General features: G+C 38.6%; 1 protein-coding gene and 1 long non-coding RNA gene across 4 annotated transcripts in view; one reads left to right on the forward strand and one right to left on the reverse strand.

Annotated features, from left to right (window-relative positions):
* whrna (whirlin a) overlaps window positions 1–23,930 on the forward strand; it is a 185,876-nt gene that overhangs the window by 93,046 nt on the left and 68,900 nt on the right. For 2 of the 3 annotated variants that reach the window (XM_034896884.1, XM_034896886.1), the window contains exon 4: window positions 8,711–8,713. The exons of the other annotated variant lie outside the window; for it this stretch is intronic. In XM_034896884.1, coding sequence (XP_034752775.1) covers window positions 8,711–8,713 — 3 coding nt within the window. The remainder of the gene's footprint in view (window positions 1–8,710; window positions 8,714–23,930) is intronic. 3 annotated transcript variants of the gene reach the window in all.
* Window positions 92–15,218, reverse strand: LOC117959632. The gene is made up of 3 exons (XR_004659980.1): window positions 15,023–15,218; window positions 2,852–2,855; window positions 92–103 (listed from the first exon to the last, which is right to left on the reverse strand). It is a non-coding gene; the product is annotated as an uncharacterized LOC117959632 (long non-coding RNA).

Here is a 23,930-nt window from a genome sequence, read left to right on the forward strand (position 1 = left end):
TTTTTGATAAATCAGTTAGCAAAATATCTTCCAATCACTTTTTTGTCAGTCAACTGAATCAATTACTCATCCTTTAAGCTCTGTACATTAACAACCTGTAAAACTTTACAACAAATTTATAAAAAACTTAGAAGCAGTAAGAAAGGGACTTTTTGCTTATTCAGCCCTAATTGTTTTAAGAAAATGTAACCTTTTTGTACTTACTATAAGTAATTAGTAAAGTTACATCTTATTAAAGCATTTATTCCGTGAGAGCACAGACATTCCTTTTCACCTGCTGTCCTTACAGGGATCTCAGAGCCCAGGGTCAGGCTGTCAGGACCAGGGCTCGTCTATGATTAGATCTAACCGGTGGAACGTCTTGGTTCTGTTCTAGAAGACAGGAATCTCTAACCAGTGGGGAAATTTCCTTTAAAACACTTTTTATCACAGTGACTGTTAGTGCTGCACAATTAATTGTATTTTAATAACAATCACGATTTTGACTTCCCACGATCAAATTTGCGTGATCGAGTGTTGTGCGTCATTTCGTAGAACGCTTCGTGTTTTTTGCAAAGCAATCTACCGCTCTGTAAACCACTGTTTGATCATGAGCCAGTCAGAGTTGTTCCCTCCACCGCACAGCCTTGTTTTTAGATGTAGACAGTCACAGAGGACAGAGTAACGGGAGGAACATTACAGCCCTAGTGACTGTGTTAATATAATAATTAGTTTCTTTGCCCTTTTTCTGAAAAAGCATGTAAATATAGTCAGTGATATGAAAACACAGGAAGAGTTATTCCAATGTGCCACTTTCTTTGCTTTAAGAATTAATTCTTACTTCTTGTACAGCATTTCTCTGTCAAACTGCTGTTTCCCTTCTTCTTCACCATATGGGCTGTCAAACGTAATTGCTTTATTGTGTATGAACAAATTAGAAAGACGTATGCTGTTTGTTGAACACAATGTGCTGTGACTACATGTCATTTACGTGGGGCATCAAGTCCTGAAAAGTAAACAATGTTGTAGTGAAATTTTAAATGTTGAAGATGTTTGCCTTTTGAACTAAATAATGGTCTTTGGAGGGTAACAGTTGGAGAAAAATAAGTTAATGATTTTTAATACATCCGTAACTAGCAGGCCAGTGTGATATTCCCATTTTTTTCTCTGATTATTCCAACACAACAGGAATGCAGCACAGTTTTTCCGTTATCCTGCTGAAAACATCATCTCCATGGTGAAGCTTATGAGCTGGGGAGATATTTTGTAGTTTGAGGTCTTTTATTTGCAAAGTGTATCTTTTAAAAACAACCCATTTCAATGTCCTCCAGATATTAAAAATCTCTGTACAGTCATTTGCTGCTGGTGGCCATTTTCAGTTTCACAAACCCATGATGCATTGCGGGGGGCTGGAAGTCTGTCAGAGTTGAGTGTGTTGAGAGAATCTCAATCTGTATGATGACGTCATACTGACAGTGGGTGACATTTGTGGGTTTTGCATTAAATTGAATGGCCGGGATCATTTATTAACAACATATTACACCAATGTCAGAATGTTTTACAAGGCAGGAAACTTACGGCCTTGAGACTCAGCCAGGAGACTAGCGTATCTAACTCAGATCTACAGATACATATTCAAACTGCGTTGGACTCGTTTATATGAGTCAGCCGTCGCTCTGTTTGTCACTTTTAATAGAGACTCAGCCGGCAGTGAAGTTCATAAATAATCCCTGATAAACCAGAAAATCACACAGGTACTGCACAGGTACAGGTTATTGTTGTCCAGGCAACTGCCCGTATGCCCTGATTGGCTTAGCTGCCCCTCTGGTGAAAGAGCCTTAATAAAATGTTCTCTTCTTTCTCCAATTTTCTTGCTGTGGCGGCGGCATTATTACAATAATAACTAAATTATTAGGATCATAATTAAAGTTAAATTAAAGCGCTATAAATGATCCAATCTTGCCCTCAGCAAGGTCCTCTGCCCCCAGTCACGTGACTTTGTTTACATACTCACACATGGAGCACCGCAAATGAAAGAGGGAAAGCCAAGGCCTTCTGCCTTCAAGTAAGTTTTGAAGTTATGGAGATTATAACAAATGTTACATTAGTGTGTGTTCTGTAGAGAAGAGAGAGACTCAGGGATGTGATGGTTCGGGCTTTGGGAAAGGTGCCTAATTTTTTTTATTAGATGATAAATGAATGTCCCAATTGGTTAATGTAATGAACTTTGCATTTAATATATATATATATACACACACTATATATAAAATCCTAATGTTAGTTTTGTGTTCCTAAGTATGCCTTCACATCAAAGACAACTGAAGAAGAGAGAGAAAGGGCTCAAGGAAGCAGCTAAAAGATCTGCAACTTTGCATCTGGATTATAACCGCCAGCAGGCCAGATGTGAGAGAAGCATTTAATAATGTCAAACAACCATCCTCCATTATTCATTTAATGTGAAGTAGGCCTATTTTATCAGAATCATTTTCAAGTTGGAGTAGGCTAATAACTCATTAAAACTATTTAATAATAAATACACAGTACATGGTGTCCGTGCCGTGTATAGCATTGTGAGTTAGTTATTACTTTATGGATATCAAAAGTTCCAATTGAGAAAAATACTTGTTTTACACTTACCTGCATGGTGTAATTGTTCTTTGTAAAAATAATACACATACATAAATAGTATTTATGGTGCCAAATCATAGCATTAGTTATCTCAACCAGAATCACTTAGAACAGATCAGTCTAAAGGTAAACTGGCTGGACTAGTGTCAGTATTCAGTTTTTTAGCAGTGAAAAGTACAGTATACTGTATCAAGATGAGGCCTACCCCAAGGCTTCGGACCAGAGGAAGGGAGAGCATACGGACATCCCTCAACAAATCAGACGGCTACATAGTGAGAGTGGTGAGTGTTCCTATAAAAGGGCAATGTCAGTAAAAGGGTGATAAGGAGAAAGATAGATGTTTAAAAACAAATGCACGACCGATGTACTATACCAGACATAAACTGGGTACACATTATTTATTTTCAGGTGGTAAAGTATCCATCCTTAAAGTGCACGGCCTTGGTTGGTTTTGCTTGCAGATGTGTGTTTGTCACGGTGACATGGCAACAGAAGGAGAGCGAGGACGGACATCTTCTCTCCTGAGCCCTTCATCTCACGCCTGTTAGTGATCGGCTTGTCAACCAGCCAATTACAAAGACACCTATTAGCGAGCCCACACAGGCGCACACACTCAGCATAGCATCTTGATGTGGAGTGCTGTTAGCAACGAGAAAGGGTTCTTATTAAAAAGAAAAGGAAGGACTGAAGGTTCTGCACATTCTTTCTTTTATAGGTTTCTGCTTTCCCTACTCATGTTCTTTATTTCCTTGCTTGAATGTTTGGGCACCCCAGGTAAAAATTTGTATAAACGTGCAAAAAAATGGCGTCTACAAAAGTTGGGGCCCATTGGAGAGTTTCTAGCATGCACCGCCCCCTTTGGAAAGCTGAGACCTGACAGTGTCATGGATGGTTCTCAATCGTTGTCTGGAAAGACCAGGTGATGTCAATCTTAAGGTTTTAAATGCTCAGACTCATCTGACCTTGTTCCAACAAATAGCAACATGGGTTCTTTTAAGCAGTATTCTAGAAAACTGAAACTGAAAATAGTTTTTTATCAAACTTCTTTTTATTAAAGGATATTAATCGTCATACAGACCTTTTTTTTTTTTAGCTAAAAAAGAAAATACAGACAACAATAAAACAAGACAAAGCTAAAGAAATAACAATACTAAACAATACAGTGGTGAAAATACCACCAGGCTGACCACGATCCCTCACACTATCCCTTCCCCCTATCCGCCCGTCTAACTCCTTTCCATGTATCTCCACCCTGCTTTACATAGACCATCACTCTAACACTATGACAACTTTCATAGTGTTAGGAGCGGATTGTTGTACTGGGTTTGTGGTTTTCAGGTATGATATAAGTATAAGTCCATGTTTTATTCAATAAGTTGAGCCTGTCTTTCTGCGTGTACCTTATTCTTTCTTAATTAAGTGTATTAGTTAAATCATCCAACCACATCTTAGAAGTAGACACAGCTGTGCTCTTCCACAAAATAAGGATTATTCTCTTTGCAATTATGAGACAATATGAGGAAAAGCACTGCTGTGCCACACTCAGTTTCCTGAAGATCTCCGATATTCCAAGAATGATGAACGGCCTCAGGTTTGATTGAAGTATTTATGACCTCAGACATAAAGCTACATATATCAATCTAGAACAGCTGGATCCTTGGCCATAAAGAAAAACTATGGAGAAGTGTTGCTACGGAGGAGTGGCATTTATCACACATAGGTGACACCTCTGGGTATATGGTATGTAGTTTCTCCTTCGAGTAATGAAGCCTGTGAATAAATATAAATTGGATAAGACAATGTCTAGCGTTTTTTCAAGACTTTCCTTTCATAAGTCATCTGGAATAGATTCACCAAGTTCCTCTTTCCACTTATGCTTATAATTTTCAGTTGATGGGGACTTTATTAATAAGAGATTGTCATAGACGCAGGATATCCGTCTACTCTCGTTAGGAGACAATTTCAGGAAGTCCTCTATTCTAGATTGTGATTTTAAAAATGGGTGAGAAGTGTTTCCGAACGTAGTCCCTAATTTGTAGGTTACGAAAAAAGTCATTACTCCCTAGCTCATACTTCCTCTGTAGTTGTGTGAATGAAGCAAAGATGCCTCCCACGTATATGTCCCCAAAACAATGGACACCCCTCTCACTCCATGTAGAGAAGGCTCCATCCAGACTGGAAGTGGCAAAAGTAGGACTTCTAGCGATGGATGATAGAAGAGAGATTGGTTTAAGATTAAAGGAGAGGAGGTGTTGATTTGTTTCCAGGTACAGATCATGCTATGTATGATATAATTGTTATTATGAAGGGAGTTTTTAATCGCGACCGGAGCTGATAGGATCGCGGCCATAGAATATGGCCGCGGGTGGCAGTCTTCCCGCTGCAGTAAAACTGCAATAGTTGACGCTCACAAAGCAAGAGAAGGCTATAAGAAGTGAGCCAAGTGTTTTTATATGTCAATATCCTCTGTTCAGAATGTAATTAAGAAACTCCCGTCATCAGGAACACTGGAAGTTAAAGCAAGATCTGGAAGAAAATATCAGACAGAACTCACAGGATTGTGAGAAAAGCAAATCAACAAGCACATTTGACTGCACGATCATCCAGAAAGGCCTGGCAGACACTGGAGTTGTGGTACACCATTCCACTATAAAGAGATACTTCTACAAATATGGTCTTCATGGAAGAGTCATCAGAAGAAAACCTCTTCTACGTCTTCACCACAAATCATATCCATCATGCTTTGGGGTTGTATTTTAGCCAGTGGCACAGGGGACATTTCACGAGTAGAAGGAAAAGTTTCAGCGAATTTTGGACGCCAACTTGATGCCATCTGTGAAAAAGCTGAAGTGAAAGAGAGGATGGCTTCTACAAATGGATAATGATCCTAAACAAAGCTCAAAATCCACGGTGGATTACATCAAGAGGCGTAAACTGAAGGTTTTTCCATGGCCTTCACAATCTCCTGACCTCAATATAATTGAAAGTCTATGGATAGACCTTTAAAAGAGCAGTGCGTCACAGACAGCCCAGGAATCTCAAAGAACTGGAAAACTTTTGGAAGGACGAATGGGCGAAGATACATCAAACAAGAATTGAAAGACTGTTGGCTGGCTACAAGAAGCGTTTCAAAGCTGTGATACCTTCCAAAGGGGGCAGTACAAGGTATACAAGGCAGGTTGCCCAAATCTTTGCAGATGCCAATTTTTTAGTTTTCTGTTATTTTGAAAGTGTAAATGATGAAAATAAAATCTAATTTTTTGTGACATATTATACAAATGTCTAATCTGTCAATTGATGCCTTTTTGAGATTTTTCCATCTTTTCTTGGCTTCTTTATGCACATTAATACAAGTTTTTATGTGCCCAAACTTTTGAGCCCCATTGTACTTAACGCTGCCTCTTGTGCTTTGCTGTGGTGTGTATTTTGTACACCTTTTTTCTTTTTGTGCCCCACTTTTCCATTTTCTGTGTTTTGGTGGCTGGCAACTTAGTATTTAAAATGGGATTTTGTCATTTGGACATATTGGAATGCAGTGCATTGAAGACAGTAGAGCTTCCAGTTCAAACAAACACATTTGTACTTGGGTTCAGTGTAAGAAACATAGATCTAAATAAAACCCATATTTTGCCGCGTACAAAGCAATTTATTTTGCTCTTTCAGCATCATTATCCTTCAGGGTTTAAATTGGGATTTGTTATATTTGGGGGGATGGGCCTCTCCCTAGGGGGGGCTGGGGGTATCCAGGAAAAAGGTTTTGAAAATAAACCATTAAATGGCACTTTCTGGAGAGTTTTGTGCAAAAAAATGGAGAAATCAAGTCTTGCATGAAATGTGCAAAACTGTAGTGTTAAGAGCATTTGCTTTGTTGTAGTATCAACAGGTATTAGGGCATTGAGCATTTACATTATTTACATTATTAACTTCTTATGATATAACAACTGACCCAGACAATGTGCCAAACATAATGAACCACATGAAGAGACAGAAGCATATGTCTGCGACAGCTGAGAAGATTTGGGTCTGTGGTGAACAGGTCCAGGGGTCCCTGGTCCCTGGTGTAGGGACCACGGAACCAAAGTTAAATTAATGTTGAGGGATCAACTAAGACCATTAAAATTCTAAAGAATGAGAACCACTGATTTGCATAAATTATAATCCTTTAACCTTTGTGCCAAGGTCCAGTAATGTTTGGCCCTCATCCTCTTGGCCCACTTACTGTTTTTACTTTTTTGGGAAAATAAAAACTACTCATTTTATATTATTCATTTTATGAAACATTTAATGAATTATTTACAGTTCCATTTAGAGATGCACAGAGGTTAGAGAAGCACAATAGGGGCCCAGCATTGCAGTATCGTATATGTAGTATAGTATAGCTCAGATGTGTTTTACCAGATTTCTGCTCATGTTTACAATTTTGTGCACATTCAAAATATAACTCCTCCCATCTATGTTGTCCAAGATTTGGAGAGTTGTATAGTCGTCTGTGCATGTCATTGCTCTGTTGAAATGGTAGTATCTCACTCAGACCGTCTGTCAGACAGACACAGAGGCCCATTTGGGTCTCTGGTCTCTGACAAAGTTTAGAGGTGGCTGTACGCTACTCTTCATCGGAGCATCTTCATCAGATGCAACGCGTCACTGCCCACAGCAGAGTGAGTCCACTAAAACGCAGATTCCGACACTTACCAGCCGTGCTGCTCACCTCTATCTTTACAGAGAGAGAGGTCACAAAGTGACGTACGGGTCTGTGATACTCAGAGCTCATACCTATAGCCGGGGAAATGCACCTGGCATGGATCAGGAACATTATTTTCTCATTTTGAAAACATTTGAAAATTCCACAGACAGGGAGCGCTCTTGAACCCCCTCACAGACTCTGAAAGCACAACTAGTTGATCATAAGTGGCTCAACACGTAGATCTATAGATAAACGCATCTTTCAGGAATTTGACAGACCGGGTTGACACTTCAGCATGTGAAATCGGGGGTGTGAGCGTGTGAAACCAGTGCGTGTGTCTCACGGCCAATGCGTGAGAGTTGGCAGCCCTGCTAATATTATGTTATCATTGTAACTCATTGTACCCCAAAATAATTGACAGAAAGCCCCCAAAGTGCTTAAAAATAGACACACCAACTGTAAGCTACTAAGGAACGTTGTCCTTCAGAGGAAAACATTAGAGCTATATTTACCTGATAGGGTAATTTAGGTTTTTTCATCAAATCTTTGAAATTGGTCCAGCATTAAGCAAGGTTGAAATGGCTGGCACAAACTGAGCTGGAGTGTAACCTAATAGGGCAATTCTGCTCTTTTTTGACCATTAAAAGTGTTTTTTTTATTTGCCACTGACAGGCTGAGACTGTAATTAAAAATGTCTGACAACAACGTCAATCTCACGAGGTGACTTCTTGTCTGAAGACAGCAGTGTTGAGTAGAGTGAGTTGGGTAAAAGCCGTTCGGGGAGTGTTTTTTTGGAGTAGGCCAAAAAAAAATGATAGGCTTATGTCATGTTAAAGATTTTCAATGGCATGGCTCAATATTTAAACGATTTTGACAATGTGGAGGTTGTTCTTATTGGATGGCCGCCCGTATCATTTGAGCCAGAGTATATGGGTGAGGAGAGAGAGAGAAACTGCAGCTGCTCAGGGTTTCATGCTGTCAATAGGTTAGATAATACATCCGTGGTTTTGTGTTATCTGAAACATTTTCAATAAAAAACAATGATCCATAGCCTTTGTTTGCTCATGTCTCTATCACAACCCTGTTAATTAGAGGGGGGATTCCTCTGATGTGGTAACACAGCGTTGTATCCGAGGTGTATCACCGGACACATCCAGACCACAGATATCTGGCAGCAACAGGTCCCAATCCTGACAACTTATTATTTGGGCATATAGGGGAACAGCACCCACGGGAGCACTACCAATATCCCGAGCCTCGCAGCCCTACAGCCACTGCTCCACCCTCCTCCGTTTGCTGCCTCTCTCTCTCTCTCTCTCTCTCTCTCTCTCTCTCTCTCTCTCTCTCTCTCTCTCTCTCTCTCTCTCTCTCTCTCTCTCTCTCTCTCTCTCTGTGTGTGTGTATGAAGAAGATTTGGAGTTGGTATCAAAAGGCCACTTTCTATCTCTCACTCATTCTCTCCCGTCTCTCTCCTATGGGCTAAAATATAAATTACATAAGTAACATTACCTACCACTGCTTGCTTTTCAGCCAAAGTGTACAGCAGTCCATTAGTGAAAATAATCAGACTAACTCCTTGAATGGTTTCAGTTAAGAGCAGTAGTTCGTAAATGTATATTTTTAGATATCATTCAGTCAGTCTGCTTCTGCCACGCAGAGGCTGAGGTTTCTTTCTTTATATGCTTTGCTTCCTTGTATACTTATATGTGGACATAGAAAAGACACTGAAGAAATTAGAAACTATAAAGAGGATTGAGTGATAAATATAATCCACTCTGTAAACATGACTGTAACACAGTGTACTCATAGTTATTTCCCCCCAGCAAAAAAAAAAAGGTCAAAAACCATTGAGGTGTCCTTTCCCTGTTGTTTAATGAAAGCATAGTATGTACAGTAGCCACAACTATATAGTTACTGGGCCAGTGAACTAAGACTATCATTACGAAGATTGTACAATTATAAAAAACCTGTAATAAGTGTACAATCCTCCATAATTGCAGTTCACTGGAGAGAACACACATTCTGTGCCAAGAATGTCAAATTAAATGCACATGGAAGAAGAACATACATGGTCCTTTGTTAAAGAATAAAAAAAGAAATATATCAAATAAATAATTAAAGGTATTGTCCCTGACCAGTCTGCACGTGACCAACTAGCACGTCTATACCACTTTATGTATTGTCCTTCATTACTGACTTCATTTAAAACACACATACAACTGTATCAGCCTTTTCTAAATATCTCAACAACTGCCATAATATATTTACCAAATTTCTAACAACAAGCAGTTTTCAACAGCAACATGAATAAAACCATGTACCTGTTGTATTTCAATGCAGGCTGATAACAATAAAACCAGTGCTGAGTGAACAGAAACGGCCCCGGGATTAATAAATCCTATCTTCTACAGTTAGCCTGGTCAGGAGCAGGCTAGCTGTGGAGAATACATCTCCATGGTAATTTAGGGGCCTCTGCTTTTGTGCAACTAAGTCAAGGCTAAATTCATCCGGGATAACTGGAATATCCTGTCCTAATCACTTATTCTGGTTTTGTGCAATACCTCTGTGGCACCTCAACCAAAATGGAAACAATAATGAACTTAAAGTATGTGTTTTCTTTTAAATGGAAGTTTTTCCTTGCTTCTGTCGCCTAGTGCTTGCTCTTGGTGGGAATGGTTGGGTTTCAGTAAATAACATCCCAGAGTACGGTCTAGACCTGCTCTTTATGGAAAGCGCAATGAGATAACTGTTGTTGTGATTTGGCGCTATACAAACAAAATTGAAGTGAATTGAATTAAAATGGAACACTGAGGTGATAAACTTTAGATTCACTTAAGATTTAGATAGAATAGCCATATGCATATCTACCTAAAACATAAGGAACAATTCATTTTTCTCTGTAATTTGCACACAAATTGAAGTGTTTAAAGACTCTGTAACTTTGTTGTTGGCAGCCTATCAATTTATTCCGACTTTGACCTTATCAGTGGATATGTGTCTGGTGCGCATAATTAGTGTGATGATTAGTGTTTTTTTTGTAGTTTTTATATGTAAATGATACAGAATTGGAAAAAAACTGGGTCTGCACAGCTTATTTGTAATATGTCTTTAATATAACGTAATAAGAAGCTGTAAGAGCGTGTAAAGATGTTTTAGTCTTGAAACGCAGGTTGCCTTGTTAATGAAATAGTTAATGGGGAATGTGGAGAGCAAGACAAGTGCTTACCCAAGTGTGTTGTAAAATAAAAACTACACTTTTAGACATCATTTAAATGATGTTAATGTTAATTTATTCATGACTTGCTGTCAGTGTTTGCATATTGAATATTTGGATGATAAGTTTCTCGCTGTCTCCAGACACCAGGGTTCAGCTCTCAGCAGGGAAGCAAGCTGCACTGCTCTCAGATAAGAGCACTGCTCTCCTTAAACATCACGTTTTGTGTAACGGTGATCGATGAGTGTTTGATCATTTTAAACTGTATGTACAGAAGGATCCCTGCCTGGTCATGCCTGTTTAAAGCTGGCTTTAACAACTTCCTCAATGTCAGCCTAATGCTGCAACACCAAAGCCCGGTTGAGCCTGCACACTCACACGAGTTTGCACACGGAGAAGTTAACCTTCAGGGCGCTCCGTCAGGAAGCCTTTTCTGACAGAAATCTTCTTAGATCCAGGCAACAGAACAACTTGGTTAAGTTAAGGAATATGTCGTGGCTTGGGTCTAAATGGACCCTTTCTGGCAAAAAGTCTTGAAGAGTTCAGTCTTGAGTGATGAATAAGAGTGTCAAAAGTAGGTTTCATATCTTGTGAATATACATATCCTCTTACTAAATATTTATAATTTTAGACCTTTATTGAGTTATTAGCACAGCAAGTAGGGACATTCAGAATAAGGTGTAGTACTCATTAGGCGCTTGGATGTCTGGACATAATCTATAAAAACTGGTACCCTGAAAAAACTTGGTACCATGTGTCATTTGGAAATTATAAAAAAAGAACTTTAACTTGATGAGAAGCTGAAAACTGTTGAAACGATTAGTCAATGAATCAATTAGTCGACTGAAATAAAATGAATCACTAACAGTATTTATAATCAGGTAATCATTCAACACGTTCATTAACCAAAAAATATTATATATATATATAATATTTTGGGTTTTCAATTTTTTTTTCTATGGTCTTACATTTTAGAGAATACACAATTAATAATTTAAAACCTAACAATTAAAAGTTATAGGCACCCATCTGTGGGTCCCGAATCCATTCTCTCCAGTCTCATTCCAGAGCTTGGCCTATACAGTTAGACATCTAATGGTTATGCAACGCAACGTTTGTGAAACAACACATTATGTAGAGGCAGGCACCAGGTGCTGTTGGTATACCCTCAGTTAGCTTCATTGGTGTGTGTTAAAGTGGGCTTGTTTTAAGTTTTTATTGATGTAATGATGAAATTGAGTATATTAGGATTGTCAACTATGTATCTGCATTTTCCTGTACTTCTCTATTCTTGTGGCATTTCAAGTACCAGTCACCATGTTGGGTGACTGGTACTTGAAGGGGTCATATGACCTTTTCATTTTGCCTTTCTGATTCTGTTTGCCTTTCTGTGTTACTTTTTCTTTTTTATTATGAAACAGAAGGATGGACATGTAAAGCTGAACCTTAACTTATCTTTAGAGGTAACTAAATAATTCATTGTTTGGATTTGAACCGGGCATGTTGGAGAAACACACGGCGTTGGGTTCGTGACAGCAAAGAGTTCCGCTAATTTTAACGGGGATAAGATGGCACTGCCGCTGTTATTCACACTGTAATCAAATAATTGATGCTGAAGTTTCTGTTTTTGGTTGCTAGTTTAACACTTCAAAATCCGGTTTGTTGTTGTCGCTCTCCTGGGTACTGAAGTGACCTAGACGTTGCCGTTTGGCAGAGTACTCTGTAGCTTGTTGCTTTGCAGAGTTGGGGGGGAGCTCCTAATGTGGATATTGTATGAATATTCTGCCCACTCTCTTTAGCCTTGGCTGCAGTTGCACCTGTGACTGGCATACAAGTCTCTGTCCTGTGGACAGGGCGCAGGCTGACAGTCATTGTAAGATAATACTGATGTTGTATGAGAAAAATCTCATAAGCTCACTGTTGAATTGCTACAAAACAGAGTACAGCAAAGCAAAAACAATCATAAGTTACTACATAAAAAGTAATCAAAGTGATTGTAAAGTAAGTTACTAAAATGTACCCCTATGTTCAGACAGAGATATGAGTATTATAGGAATATTACACAGGGCATAAAATGACAAACTAAACTAGTGTTCCAATCTTTTATCATTAAGCATGCATACTTTTCTTAATTTCGGTTTTGATAGGCTGATTAATCTGTCAGCTCTATTAATGGCCTTTTTTTAATAATCAGCATCAGCTGATGCCTGCTCTCACAGGGCCGATTAACAATGAATGTCTGCAGACAGCCTTGTCGGTGTGGCTGCTGTAGAATTTTTAGGGCTATAATTAAGCGCAATACAGACAATAACAGTGTTAAATAAATGTTCATTTAAGCTTTGAAATGTTTGTCTCATTTGTCATTTGTTTAAATTTTTACGTATTATCAGATGCAAAAAAAGCATTGTATGTTGGCCGTCGGCCGCACTGCTCTCTGGATATTAGCATCAACATCAGCCATCAAAGAAACACTCATTTCTTTACAGTGTTTATGCATAATATAACTGACAATACCAATCAGCTACTGGGGAAGAGGCCCGCTTATAAAGCTCAACCCCTCTCGTCACTAGGCGTGTACCGTCCCTGTTATTATTTTAAGCACTTTGACGGAATAATGACCAGAGAGACAATAAATGTGATCTACAGTATTTAACTTTAGAATACAGCACTTTTTCTATTCTAACTTTACTTTTTCTTTTTTAAATCACAAAAAGAGCCATGCAGCTGACTCTGAATTTCAATGCCCTTTGTGTGATAAATCACAAACATTGTGCATCATAAACATCCTCAGGGCACAGACCCATGCGGGCTAAAGACATCTCTGATAGTCTACCTCATCAACGTCCACAAAGCCGGCGCTCACGCTTCAGCTGCTCCTTACACCACAGCAGACTACCTTCCCTGTCTGTCCGTGTATGCAGGATTTCATCTAGCTAGTATGACTATGATGGATGGCTTATATCACTCCCAGGGCTTTACAATCATCACAGCACCAAGACATCCTCACCCCTCAGTTATGGAGAAAATGAAAGCTTGGCTGTGTAAATGTTACTGCATAGCCTTGCTTTCCTGCCGCCTCCTTTTGACGAGAAGCTTCTTACAAACCACCTCAGCCCTCTCACTGCAATCTAATGCAGGAGAAGGTCAGTTCTGCCCTTCTATCGACATCTGCCTGGTTGGGTTAAATTTAATTAAAGCCAAGGGGAAAAGGTCATGCCTACTGTGATGGCAACATATGAAGGTAAATAGAAAAGCAACTGGTCACATTTTAAATGCTGTATTACTACGTTGTAAGTTTACAAAGTGTTTGGTAAACACATCATTGAAGTTTAAAATTAGAATAAATGTGTTCAGCCTCACTTACTTTTTTTCTGTTTGACTAAAATATGTTTAAAACATATAAGCTATGTCCCAGTTCAGGAGCTGCAGGCTTCGGAGGTCACAGCCTTGGAAGCCCACGACGGCTCAATTGAGCGGTCTCTGAAATGAGGCGGCTTGGCATGCAGAGCATTTCCTGTTTGCGTCAAAAGCGCTGCTCCTGTTGCCTAGCAACCTTGACAGTTTGTTCAAATGTCTCAAAGAGAGAGGGAACAAAAAAAACTCATGAATCCTACATGTGAACATCTCTTGTCTCTGAGACCCAGAGCTCCAGTCAGCTCACAGCGGGGTCTTTAAGCATGACCGGCCGGCCAGATACTGGACAGATACAGATACCCTGCAGAGCTAGCTGCCGTCAGGCAGTTTATAAAGCGTGTATACTCTCAAGCAAATTTGAAACAATTTTTATATTTGCCGTACATTTTCATAACATATATTTGACATCTACATAGTTAATTTCTTGCCTAAAACCTTCTCAGAAGTTTGTTTAATAATGAAACGGCAGACGGAAATTGTAATCCTGGGGCTGCGAATGATAAAATGTTGGGTCCTCGGAGTTCTGTAAAAGGAGGCCGCATTTGTGGACTACATTTAAAGGAGCCTTCTAAATGAAATGAAATGGGACAGCCTTGGTTGCAAAAGTGTGACTCAATCGGTCTGCGAATGCAGTCTCCGAAGGCAGCAGCCCTTGAATTAGGACAAAGCTAGTGTATACACACGGACCGTATCTAACTGAATAAAGAGAGTGCCAAACACATAGATGGATTAAGGCCAAGTGTTTTCAATTTCAACAGAGGTAATTTTCCATCCTCTCTGATGATAAAGCAAAACTGCTGAAAGAGCACAAAACAAATCAGGACAAAAAAGGCACTTGGCAGGTGCGCGTTTGTGTGTGTGTGTGTGTGTGTGTGTTTCTTTCTAACCGTAATACATAGTGTTAGCCATCTAGAAAATGAAGAAGCATTATTCCAATCTAATGCTTTTAAGTGTTTTTAGGGCGTTTTCACACCTGTAATTGATTTTGCTTTGGTCTGAATCAGTTGGTGAGTTAGTAAACTTGGAGCGATTTACCCTCGGTTTGGTTTGGTTTGGTTTGGTTTCACACCTGGTGTACCAAATGTACCAAATTGCGTCATTACAAATCAGGCAGGAACGTCCAGTCCTTTTATTGGTCGGATATGTCTGGGGGCAGTAGCAAGAAAGTAAATACAGGAAGAAGGTCCTGTGTTCTGGTCTAGTGGTCAAACCAGCTTATTTCATTAGAATGATCAGACATAGTTACTACGTCTGCTCTGGTCACCGAGGCTGTGCGCTGCCGGCGTCCGTCTCCAACTTTAGAGGCAGCTGGTTTGACCACAGTTTGCTGTTCTGTTGCATCACAGATTGATAAACGGCTGACAACGGCAGACATTAGCTCAGACTTGCAGATTAGGTATAAATTCAGTGTTTGTGTGATTTAAAAATCTCCACGTCATCGATTAGTGATGTTCTGTGCTGTGCTGGGTCTTCAGAGTATGTGTCAAGAAATCCAGGAAGTTTTCTGTGAAGTTCGTATCAAAGTTATAGACCAATGACATCATTGATGGCGCCCAAAACCTCGCTGCCCGTCCATACCACGTGAATGGTTAACGAAATGGTTCCGATTTTCCCAAAGGTCCACATGACAAACGGGGACTGTTGTGAAGGGTCGGAGCCAATAGGCTAAAATTAATTCTGCTCAATGTTAATTTGATCTCTTTATAAAAAGAAGTAGAATTTAAGGACTTTGATAAGCTGCGACTGGTAAGGGCACAAATATTATGATAAGGAAATGAAAAAAGTGAAGCAGACATAGAACAAAGGGCCAGATGTGGCCTGCGAGCCGGACAGGTCCCAGGTCTGGTTTGGATGGAACCAGCAAGGAATAGAAGGGCTTTCCCTGAATGGGGACTTTTCCCCCCCAATAATGTAAGTGCATATAGGGCTGGGTGATCTGGAGAAAATCAAATATCAAAATATTTTTGACAAAATACCTTGATATCAATACCGCAACACTATTGTGGTTGTGACACTTTTTTTTGATTTTTGATAATCATCAGTAATGTGGATATAATGACTAACTGTTGCAGCAGTTTAAAACAACAAAATAAATACAAACATGGATAATTACCACTTAGGCATTCAAAACAAATGGACTTCTTTAGCTAATGAAAAGACCTGAAGAATCCCCTTTGATCGTATTTTATTCTGAACAGCCTTTGATGTTTAGGAGAGTTGTTCACTTCTCTATTACTCAGTCAAAAAGCATGTCCAAACACAGCCAGCATGTTAAGCCACTAAAAAAAGCTCAGGACAAAATTTAGTTGGATTCACTTTACTTCCAGTTCATAGAAAAAGAAAAAAGTAGGGTATAAAATACAATCTAAAATAGCAATCCTGAGCTATTGTAGTGGCTCTGCCATTATAGGTTTGAAACTGACCTGGATTCTTTTGTTGCTTTGATACATTTCCCCTCGTCCTTCTGTTCCGCCTGTTTTCACTGTGAGCGGTCTAATAAAGCAGAAATACCATTAAAGTAATCTTTAAAAGAGCATTTCTCCATAAATGGCATTGAGTGTCTCCGCCATGACGCTTCCCCAGGTCATTTTTAGTGAGGACTGAGGCCTCCACACACTCGTTTTAATGAAGACATTTACCAGAGCTGCATCTCTGAGCTCCCACCAAAAGAAGAAGTTGGCAATCCAATCTAAAACTACAGGGATAAAATAAAAAGTACCATGATTTTGAAAAACTAGGATGCAAAAGGTAGTATATATTCCCATCCTCTGCCATGTATGACTGGATTCAAAATTTATATTTTTAGCCATCAGTTGTCTGGAAAGCCTTTTGCGCTTTGTGCTACTCTTGTTTGGACACTTACTTTTTTGAGATTGAAAAATGTCTCTGATGCTTATCATTAAATCTGCAATAACTGATTTTTTTTGTCTCAGCAATTTAGCAACAGTTGCTTGATAAACATCCAGAAGATATAAAGCAAAATTATCAATTATTTGGAGTGGTGTACCTGTTACCTTGCGTGGTAGCTGGGTGGAGTCTCGCAATATCACAAGATCACACGAAGTCCCTCCAGTTGCAACAACTACAGATTGATCAAAGTGGTTACTTAAAGTAAGTATTAATAATTGGTTAAAATGCAGTGATATCAGGAGCAGTGACTTTTCCAGATTGCTGCGTTATTTGTTGTGATTGCAGAATAATAATGATAAAGCACAATAACAGAGGATGACTGGAAGTTATTTGCATTTGCATTACTTTGATATAATTTCTTACATAAGTTGTTTTTACAGTAAATGAGTAAAAGAAGAAACAAAAAGAAAAATGTGTTAACAGCATGTGTTAACAACATTTGAGGAGTCAAGCAGTCATAACATGATTTGTTAGATAACCAGGCCAATTAGCTGCTGATAAGCGCAACTTAGACTGAAGGAATGTAGCCAAACTAGTAGAGGAGAAAGGATTTATTGTCCCTTGAAGGGAACTCAACTCTGTGCTGCTGCTGTTAACAGACATAGACAGAAATGTCCCAATCCTTAAAAACCGCATCAATTAAAACATAGAGATTAAGTGCTACCCAGGGCGTTTAAGGCTTTCATTCCATTACTGATTATTTTTTATGTCAGTTTAATTAAGGGCTAAAATACATGCGGCTAAAACTGTAATTTTTTTAGTTAGACATTAGTGTTGGAGGTTTCCCAAGCAAAAATAAAAAAAATTGGTGTTTGGACTTCTGAGGTGAAAAACTTTTCAAATCCAAATCATTTTTGTGTAAGCTTAGCTTTGTTGTGTATACTGTAATCATTACATTCCTGTAAAAGCTTCTACAGTTTGTCATCATTTACTGTACAGTTTTTTTCTAAAATATTTTTTGGGGATTGTGAAATGAGAAGAAGAGACTAGCACATAGAAGAGAACATGAGTAAATAAAAGTATGTGTATTATGCACTTGTCATGAGTGTTTCATAGTTAAAAGGCAGGGAATATAAAGCAAAGTCCATAATAACACCCCTGCTACATACAGTAAACTGTTATACTGTTGCTAAATCTAAACATGGCAGTAACCTGGCAGCTTGGTAATGAATAAAGAGAACAACACTGCTAAGGACAGCTAAAAGCAACTAGCTGACATCAGCTTAAAACAATGTCGAACCACACAACAGGCATCAACTTGACCTTGTTCATTAAACAACTCATAAACTAATACTCTATATAGTACAATAAAAACATCCTCACAGTACCTAAAACAAATATTAGAAGTACATCAGGGCTGCAGGTACACGAACAATAGAATCTCTGTCCCCGTGTCTGCTGTGTGAAGTGGAAATAGGCTCCACATTAGAGACTGCACAGCTGGAAAGCACTTTAAAGGCGAAGCAAGCCATTTGTTTCTACTTATTATAGATGGGCGACTGTGCCCACACTAGTAGAAAAAGCCTGCTGTGCTGGGAGAAAAGTGAAGGCAGTGCGTTGTTTCCGGATTTAATAAACATGAGATTCAAATAAAAAAATGCACGGACCGCAGACCACACAGTCAACTGAAAAGTGTGATCGCTACCCAGAGGCCCATTGATCAAAGTCTGGCTTGTTGACAGGCACCTGGGCTTCCTCATTTCCCCAAGTCGCCAGGGAACACTGAGGAGTAAATAACAACTGCTGCTCTTCACAGAAAAGCCATGCCTGTTCACCCACTCTCTGCTTTTCATTTTTTTTCTCTTCTCACTTTTGCGGTTTAATGCTTTTTTTTTTTATTATGGTTTTGTTTTACTCTTCACTGTTCTATGCAAAACTAGCTTTTATTTAACCTAGCGAGGCAGATCTTTGTAGTGGGATTTTGTTTGCTGATGTTTCATTGTTCTTAAACTTTACAAATAAAGAAACAAAAACTGAAAGCACTACTGAAAAAGGGAAAAGACAAATTACTGACCCCATCAGAAAATAAAATGTAGCCTGAGTTACAACTTCACACCGTTCACACTCTATGCTTGATGGTCATCCGTTTACACTCACTGCATTATTAGGTCATTAAACAGTAGTTTTTAGCTCTAAAGGCCCTTTTCCACTGGACAAAAAAAACAACTAACACCCGACTTTTATTCAGGGTAAATGTTAGATATGAGGATATCGCACACGGAAATCCATCTAGTAGTCTAGTAGCCTTATTAAGCATAGCAATCGTCATGGGCAGCGCTAAGTGCCAGACAGAGCCATGGTGCCGCGGTGTGGAACGTGTAAGTTCAGAAACTAAGATTGGACAGATAGTCTAGCCAGATGTCTGGATTTACCCTGCAGAGATCTGAGGAGCAGTTAACCATAGTCCTCAGAAATTGAGTTTAATATTCCGACACAAAGAAAGCATAAGGTTTTGAAAAGAGTGAAATCCGAAGGAATTTCCGTTGGCAACAGAGCAATCCCGGAGGTTGGAAGGTCGTGGATATAGACTAGGTAAAGTAAGTAATTTGTTTGTGACTGAACAGCAGCAAGCTAAACCAATCAGTGGCAATCATGGGCGTGGTTTAGGTGACCGTGGGTTTAAAACAACAATGGGGGACGTGATGTATTTTTTTAAAGTGTCTGCCCTTTTCCAAACAGTCTCAATGACGGCTTGCCGTGTCAGGTTAATACAGTGACGTTTTTACTTCAAACCTTGTCTTTCTGAAACCCAGGCCTAAATCATAAGGAGGGTTGAACAGCTACAGTATAGTCAACCTTTAATGGCACTGGTAGTATCCAGAAGCATATAAAGGGGAAATAAAGACATTTTCCAAAATGTTTTTTTCCTTTATATTCTGTCAAGTGCACACACACACACACACGTGCTCTGAGTGATATGAATACACCCTCAGATGTTCGGATACATTAGGAGTCGGGCTAAGGGAGCGAGTATGAATACAGCCCATCTGTTTCTCTGTGATGTGGCTCCTGCAGGGCTCTCTTCACATTATCAATTGCCCCACTGAGCCAAATGCTAGTAATTGTATCATATCTGTTGGCACAGACTACAAAGTCACAGCAACTGCTCTGTCATACAAATGAAACAGACAAAATGAAAAAGCTCTGTGGATGTTGACAATGTTCATTTTATAAATGCAGAGTGCATATTTTCTGTGAAAGTGACTGTGACTAGGGCTGGGCGATCAATATTGTAGTGTTGACTATTGGTCCTTTTCACAAAATATTATATATTTGTATATTTTTGATATATAATGATCAGTATTAGGCCATACTGACTAAGTGGGTAAAGGCAAATAACAATACAACAAGGCAATAAGTCTGGTAAGTTCAGAATATGACATCACTTTACTGTAAGGCAGCATTGAAAAACCAGGAAAAGACACCACTTATGCTATATTACGATATTCAAAGTCTAGTATCATATCACAATATCTATTTAATATTGGTATACTGCCCGGCTCTAGGTAACACTTGTCTTTTTGGTCAACTTGGAGGAAACATTTACGGAATTTAAAACATGCACATGAGTGTATCTTTGGAAACAAAACTCAAATATGCCTACTTCAAACCAGTCAGAAGAGCACAGACAGAAAACACAAATAACCACAGCTGTCACAGGAAGTAGTGCACCAATGTGGGACTCCAAATTGATTTTCATGGCCTCAACACATGTTTTCCACACAGCTCACCTCCTGAATGAGAATAAACTGACTGGTCATGGTTAACCCACATTGGTGTAACAAATCACTGTCCCCTCACTGTTATTTTTACAGTCACAACTGAGCTTTCAGCAGCCCTGAGCTCACTGTTTAGCAGATTGTAACGGATCTTTGTCCTACAGACTTGCCTTTTGTTTAAAATACAATATAGAACAGAAAAGAATAAACCGATTTTACTGGAACAAATAGGCATTTTGGCAGGTAAACAAGAAAGAGACAGTTTAGTTCAGTAAAACATCTAGAGCTTCAGGCTCCGCCAGCAAGCAGCTCACAGATCTTGTGCAATTATTTCTTAACAGTAGATCTAACTTAAACATTCATTTTCTTATCCCTAAATGTGCCTTTCTCAGAGAGGATAGACATACAATGAACCCACACCAATTCGTAGCCCAATTTCCACACCGGTGTAAAGATGAACCGATATTTGGCCACTGGAGGAGTAGTCTTTTTCTTTTTTAAGATGATTTTTGTAGGCATTATAGGCCTTTTTTTGATAGGATAACTGAAGACATGAAAGGGCAGAGAGAGGGGTTGATGACAACCGGAGGACGGAGGAAACATGATTAAATATTTGAATCTAAAATGTAGAGCGAACATGAAGAAATACAGTGGGTCCTAAAGACTACTGAATACTGAGTGCATACAGTATATGGTAAAAATATAAATCATTGAAGGCTTATTCACTAGGTACAGCATTACAGACACGCAAGATATTGCAAACACATTTATGATGTATTGCGTAATTTATCAAGGTCACTATACTCTGATCAGTAATTTAATACCTGGCGCTTCCAGCAAACATTTCTACAACTATCTACCAGTGTTTAAGAGCAGATGTTATCAAAACATCTGTGAGTATCTGTTATGCTCAACAGACTCTGGCTCCTATGATGGATTTGTTTTTAACATCTTCCTGCCAGCATGTATTCTTTGTTAAAACGTGAATACCTCCAGCAAAGTTCTTGCTGGCCTGATATACTGACTCTTGGTCTGACTCTTCATGCTGATCTAAGCTTCAGGCCACTGTGATGCAGTTGGACACATCAGCTTGAGGTGGAGGGATAATTTGTTGTAGTCTAGGTATTTGTTGGATCATTAGTATGCTCAGGCAGGATCAGTCAGTCAGGCTCAGATTTCACTCCGCGTGGCCAGCTGCAGCTTCACTGCTGTCAGAGCTGCATCACTAAGATGTTCTTGCTCCAGTTTTTAAAAAGGTTTTCTAAATACATTTATCAATATCTTATTCCCCTGTGTGTACAAACATAAAGGTGAAACTACACTGAGACTACTACACAGCCAAGTAACAGTAATACTGGTGGTTTAGGAAATATTATTCCATAACGTTAGCATAGATTATACATATTTCATATTATGATAAAGGAATATTAAGCAGGTTGATGTGTTTTATACATACTGTGAAACTATAAAAATGCTCAATACACAGAAATACACACAGCTCGTTTTCAGAAACTGTGCCTTTAAACGAGCCGTCAGGGCTTCTGTACAGTTGTGATTCAATTCAATTTTATTTATAGTATCAATTCATTACAATAGTTATATCGAGACACTTTACAGATAGAGTAGGTCTAGACCACACTCCAGAATTTACAAGGACCCAACAGTTCTAGTAGTTTCCTGCAGAGCAAAAAGCTTCCTTTTAGTCACAACTATACTGTATATAGGTAGAAAGCGCCGCTACAGTTCCGTTACAGTCATTCCCCAGCTGCAATGACAATGAAATTCTGTTGAATCAACGATGAGGTTTTGGAGACCGGGTTTTAATCAACTTTTTCATCACAGTTTTGAACAGAAAATCTTAAAAATATGCATTTACGTCATGTTTCCCCCCATCTCATGGGCCGTTATGAGATTTTGATAGTATGATAAACTTCAGCAAAAATACCACGGTTCAACGGTATTGCAATTATAGCTCGAAAATGTATTATTTTGAAATGTCTGGGTAAAAAACAACTTCTTTTCCTCCATTAAACATACTGTATTTTAGACAACAAATATAATTTTTGGTTTATTTTTTAATGTGAACCATATAAAGTTCAAAAAAATAATACAGTCACTTTTTTATGTGGATCCCCCTTTTGCTACCAGAACTACTGCTGCCCTAAAAAGAAGACAAATGAAGACAGACATCTTAATTTACCAAGAATCTGAAATGACCGCTAACTCTGGTCTTAAGTGTGTCCTATGGTATTATAGCACTGGATTTAACATTAATTTAAACAAAATATTACATGATCCAATTGCGTTTATGTAAAAAGATATATCACTACAATTACCCCTACTATTAATAATTAGTGTTGCCACAGTTATTTTGAAAAAGTAATCTGATTGTTCCTTTTAAAAAGTAACTCATTTTATTTACAGATTACTTGATTTTAAAAGGAACAAAGTTAGATTACAAGTTACTTTATTAGTTACATTTAGTACTTGCTGAAACAGTCCCGTCCCCTCAACATAAAAAGACAACCGGTTTTGCCAACACTCACTTTATAAGATCTGCATTTTAACAGTAACGTCTGCAATGTATCTCCTGACATTGACATACAAGTTTTTATAACAATAAAGACAGTTTTTCTTGACATTTTGAACTGTTAACACTGTAATGGGAAAACTTACTATTTATAATTTACATTGTTAATTCTGATTCTAATTCTGAACCGGGTTTAAGGGCAGCGTTTCCTCCACAACATGCTGCCTGACCAACTTCTTCAACTCTCCCTCACTTACTGGTTTTGCACCAAAGTCCAGCTTTTGTTGTTGTGCTGTGACTACTCCAAATGTTTCTTCAAATTTAACGTAGTGTTTTTGTAACACAGTTTTAAGCTAACCTGAGTTTGTAATGATAAATTATACTACATTATATTGCTTGTATTTTTTAAAAACTGTTTTTTTTGTCTAATTTCAAAATTGAATAATATTTTAGGTGTACATGTGCAAAACATTATTGGACTTTTAACATAACATTTTAAGCACATAGTAATAACCTAAATTACACAAATCACAATCGGAATCATTGAATTCAATTGAGGGCTTGTCTTGACATAGGTGTTTTACACTTAAATGTTTCAGAACAAATGCAACTCTCATTCTCCTTCATTGTTCATTCGTTTGTGTTTTGAAGTTAGTCATGCCATTTATGGTAGTTTGTATAGATAGTCTGTAGTAGTATTATAACTAAATTGTGTGACCCAAGTTTACCCGAGATAACAGCTCTTCTTCTACTTAGTATAAAACCTTTTAAAAGCTTAAAGCTGACACGTGGTTGGTCCTTTTCATTAGTTTCTGAATCTTGAGCAATAAGTAATTCATAGTTCTTATAATA

This window comes from Etheostoma cragini, chromosome 16 (genome assembly GCF_013103735.1).
Source record: "Etheostoma cragini isolate CJK2018 chromosome 16, CSU_Ecrag_1.0, whole genome shotgun sequence".
Taxonomy (NCBI): Eukaryota; Metazoa; Chordata; class Actinopteri; order Perciformes; family Percidae; genus Etheostoma; species Etheostoma cragini.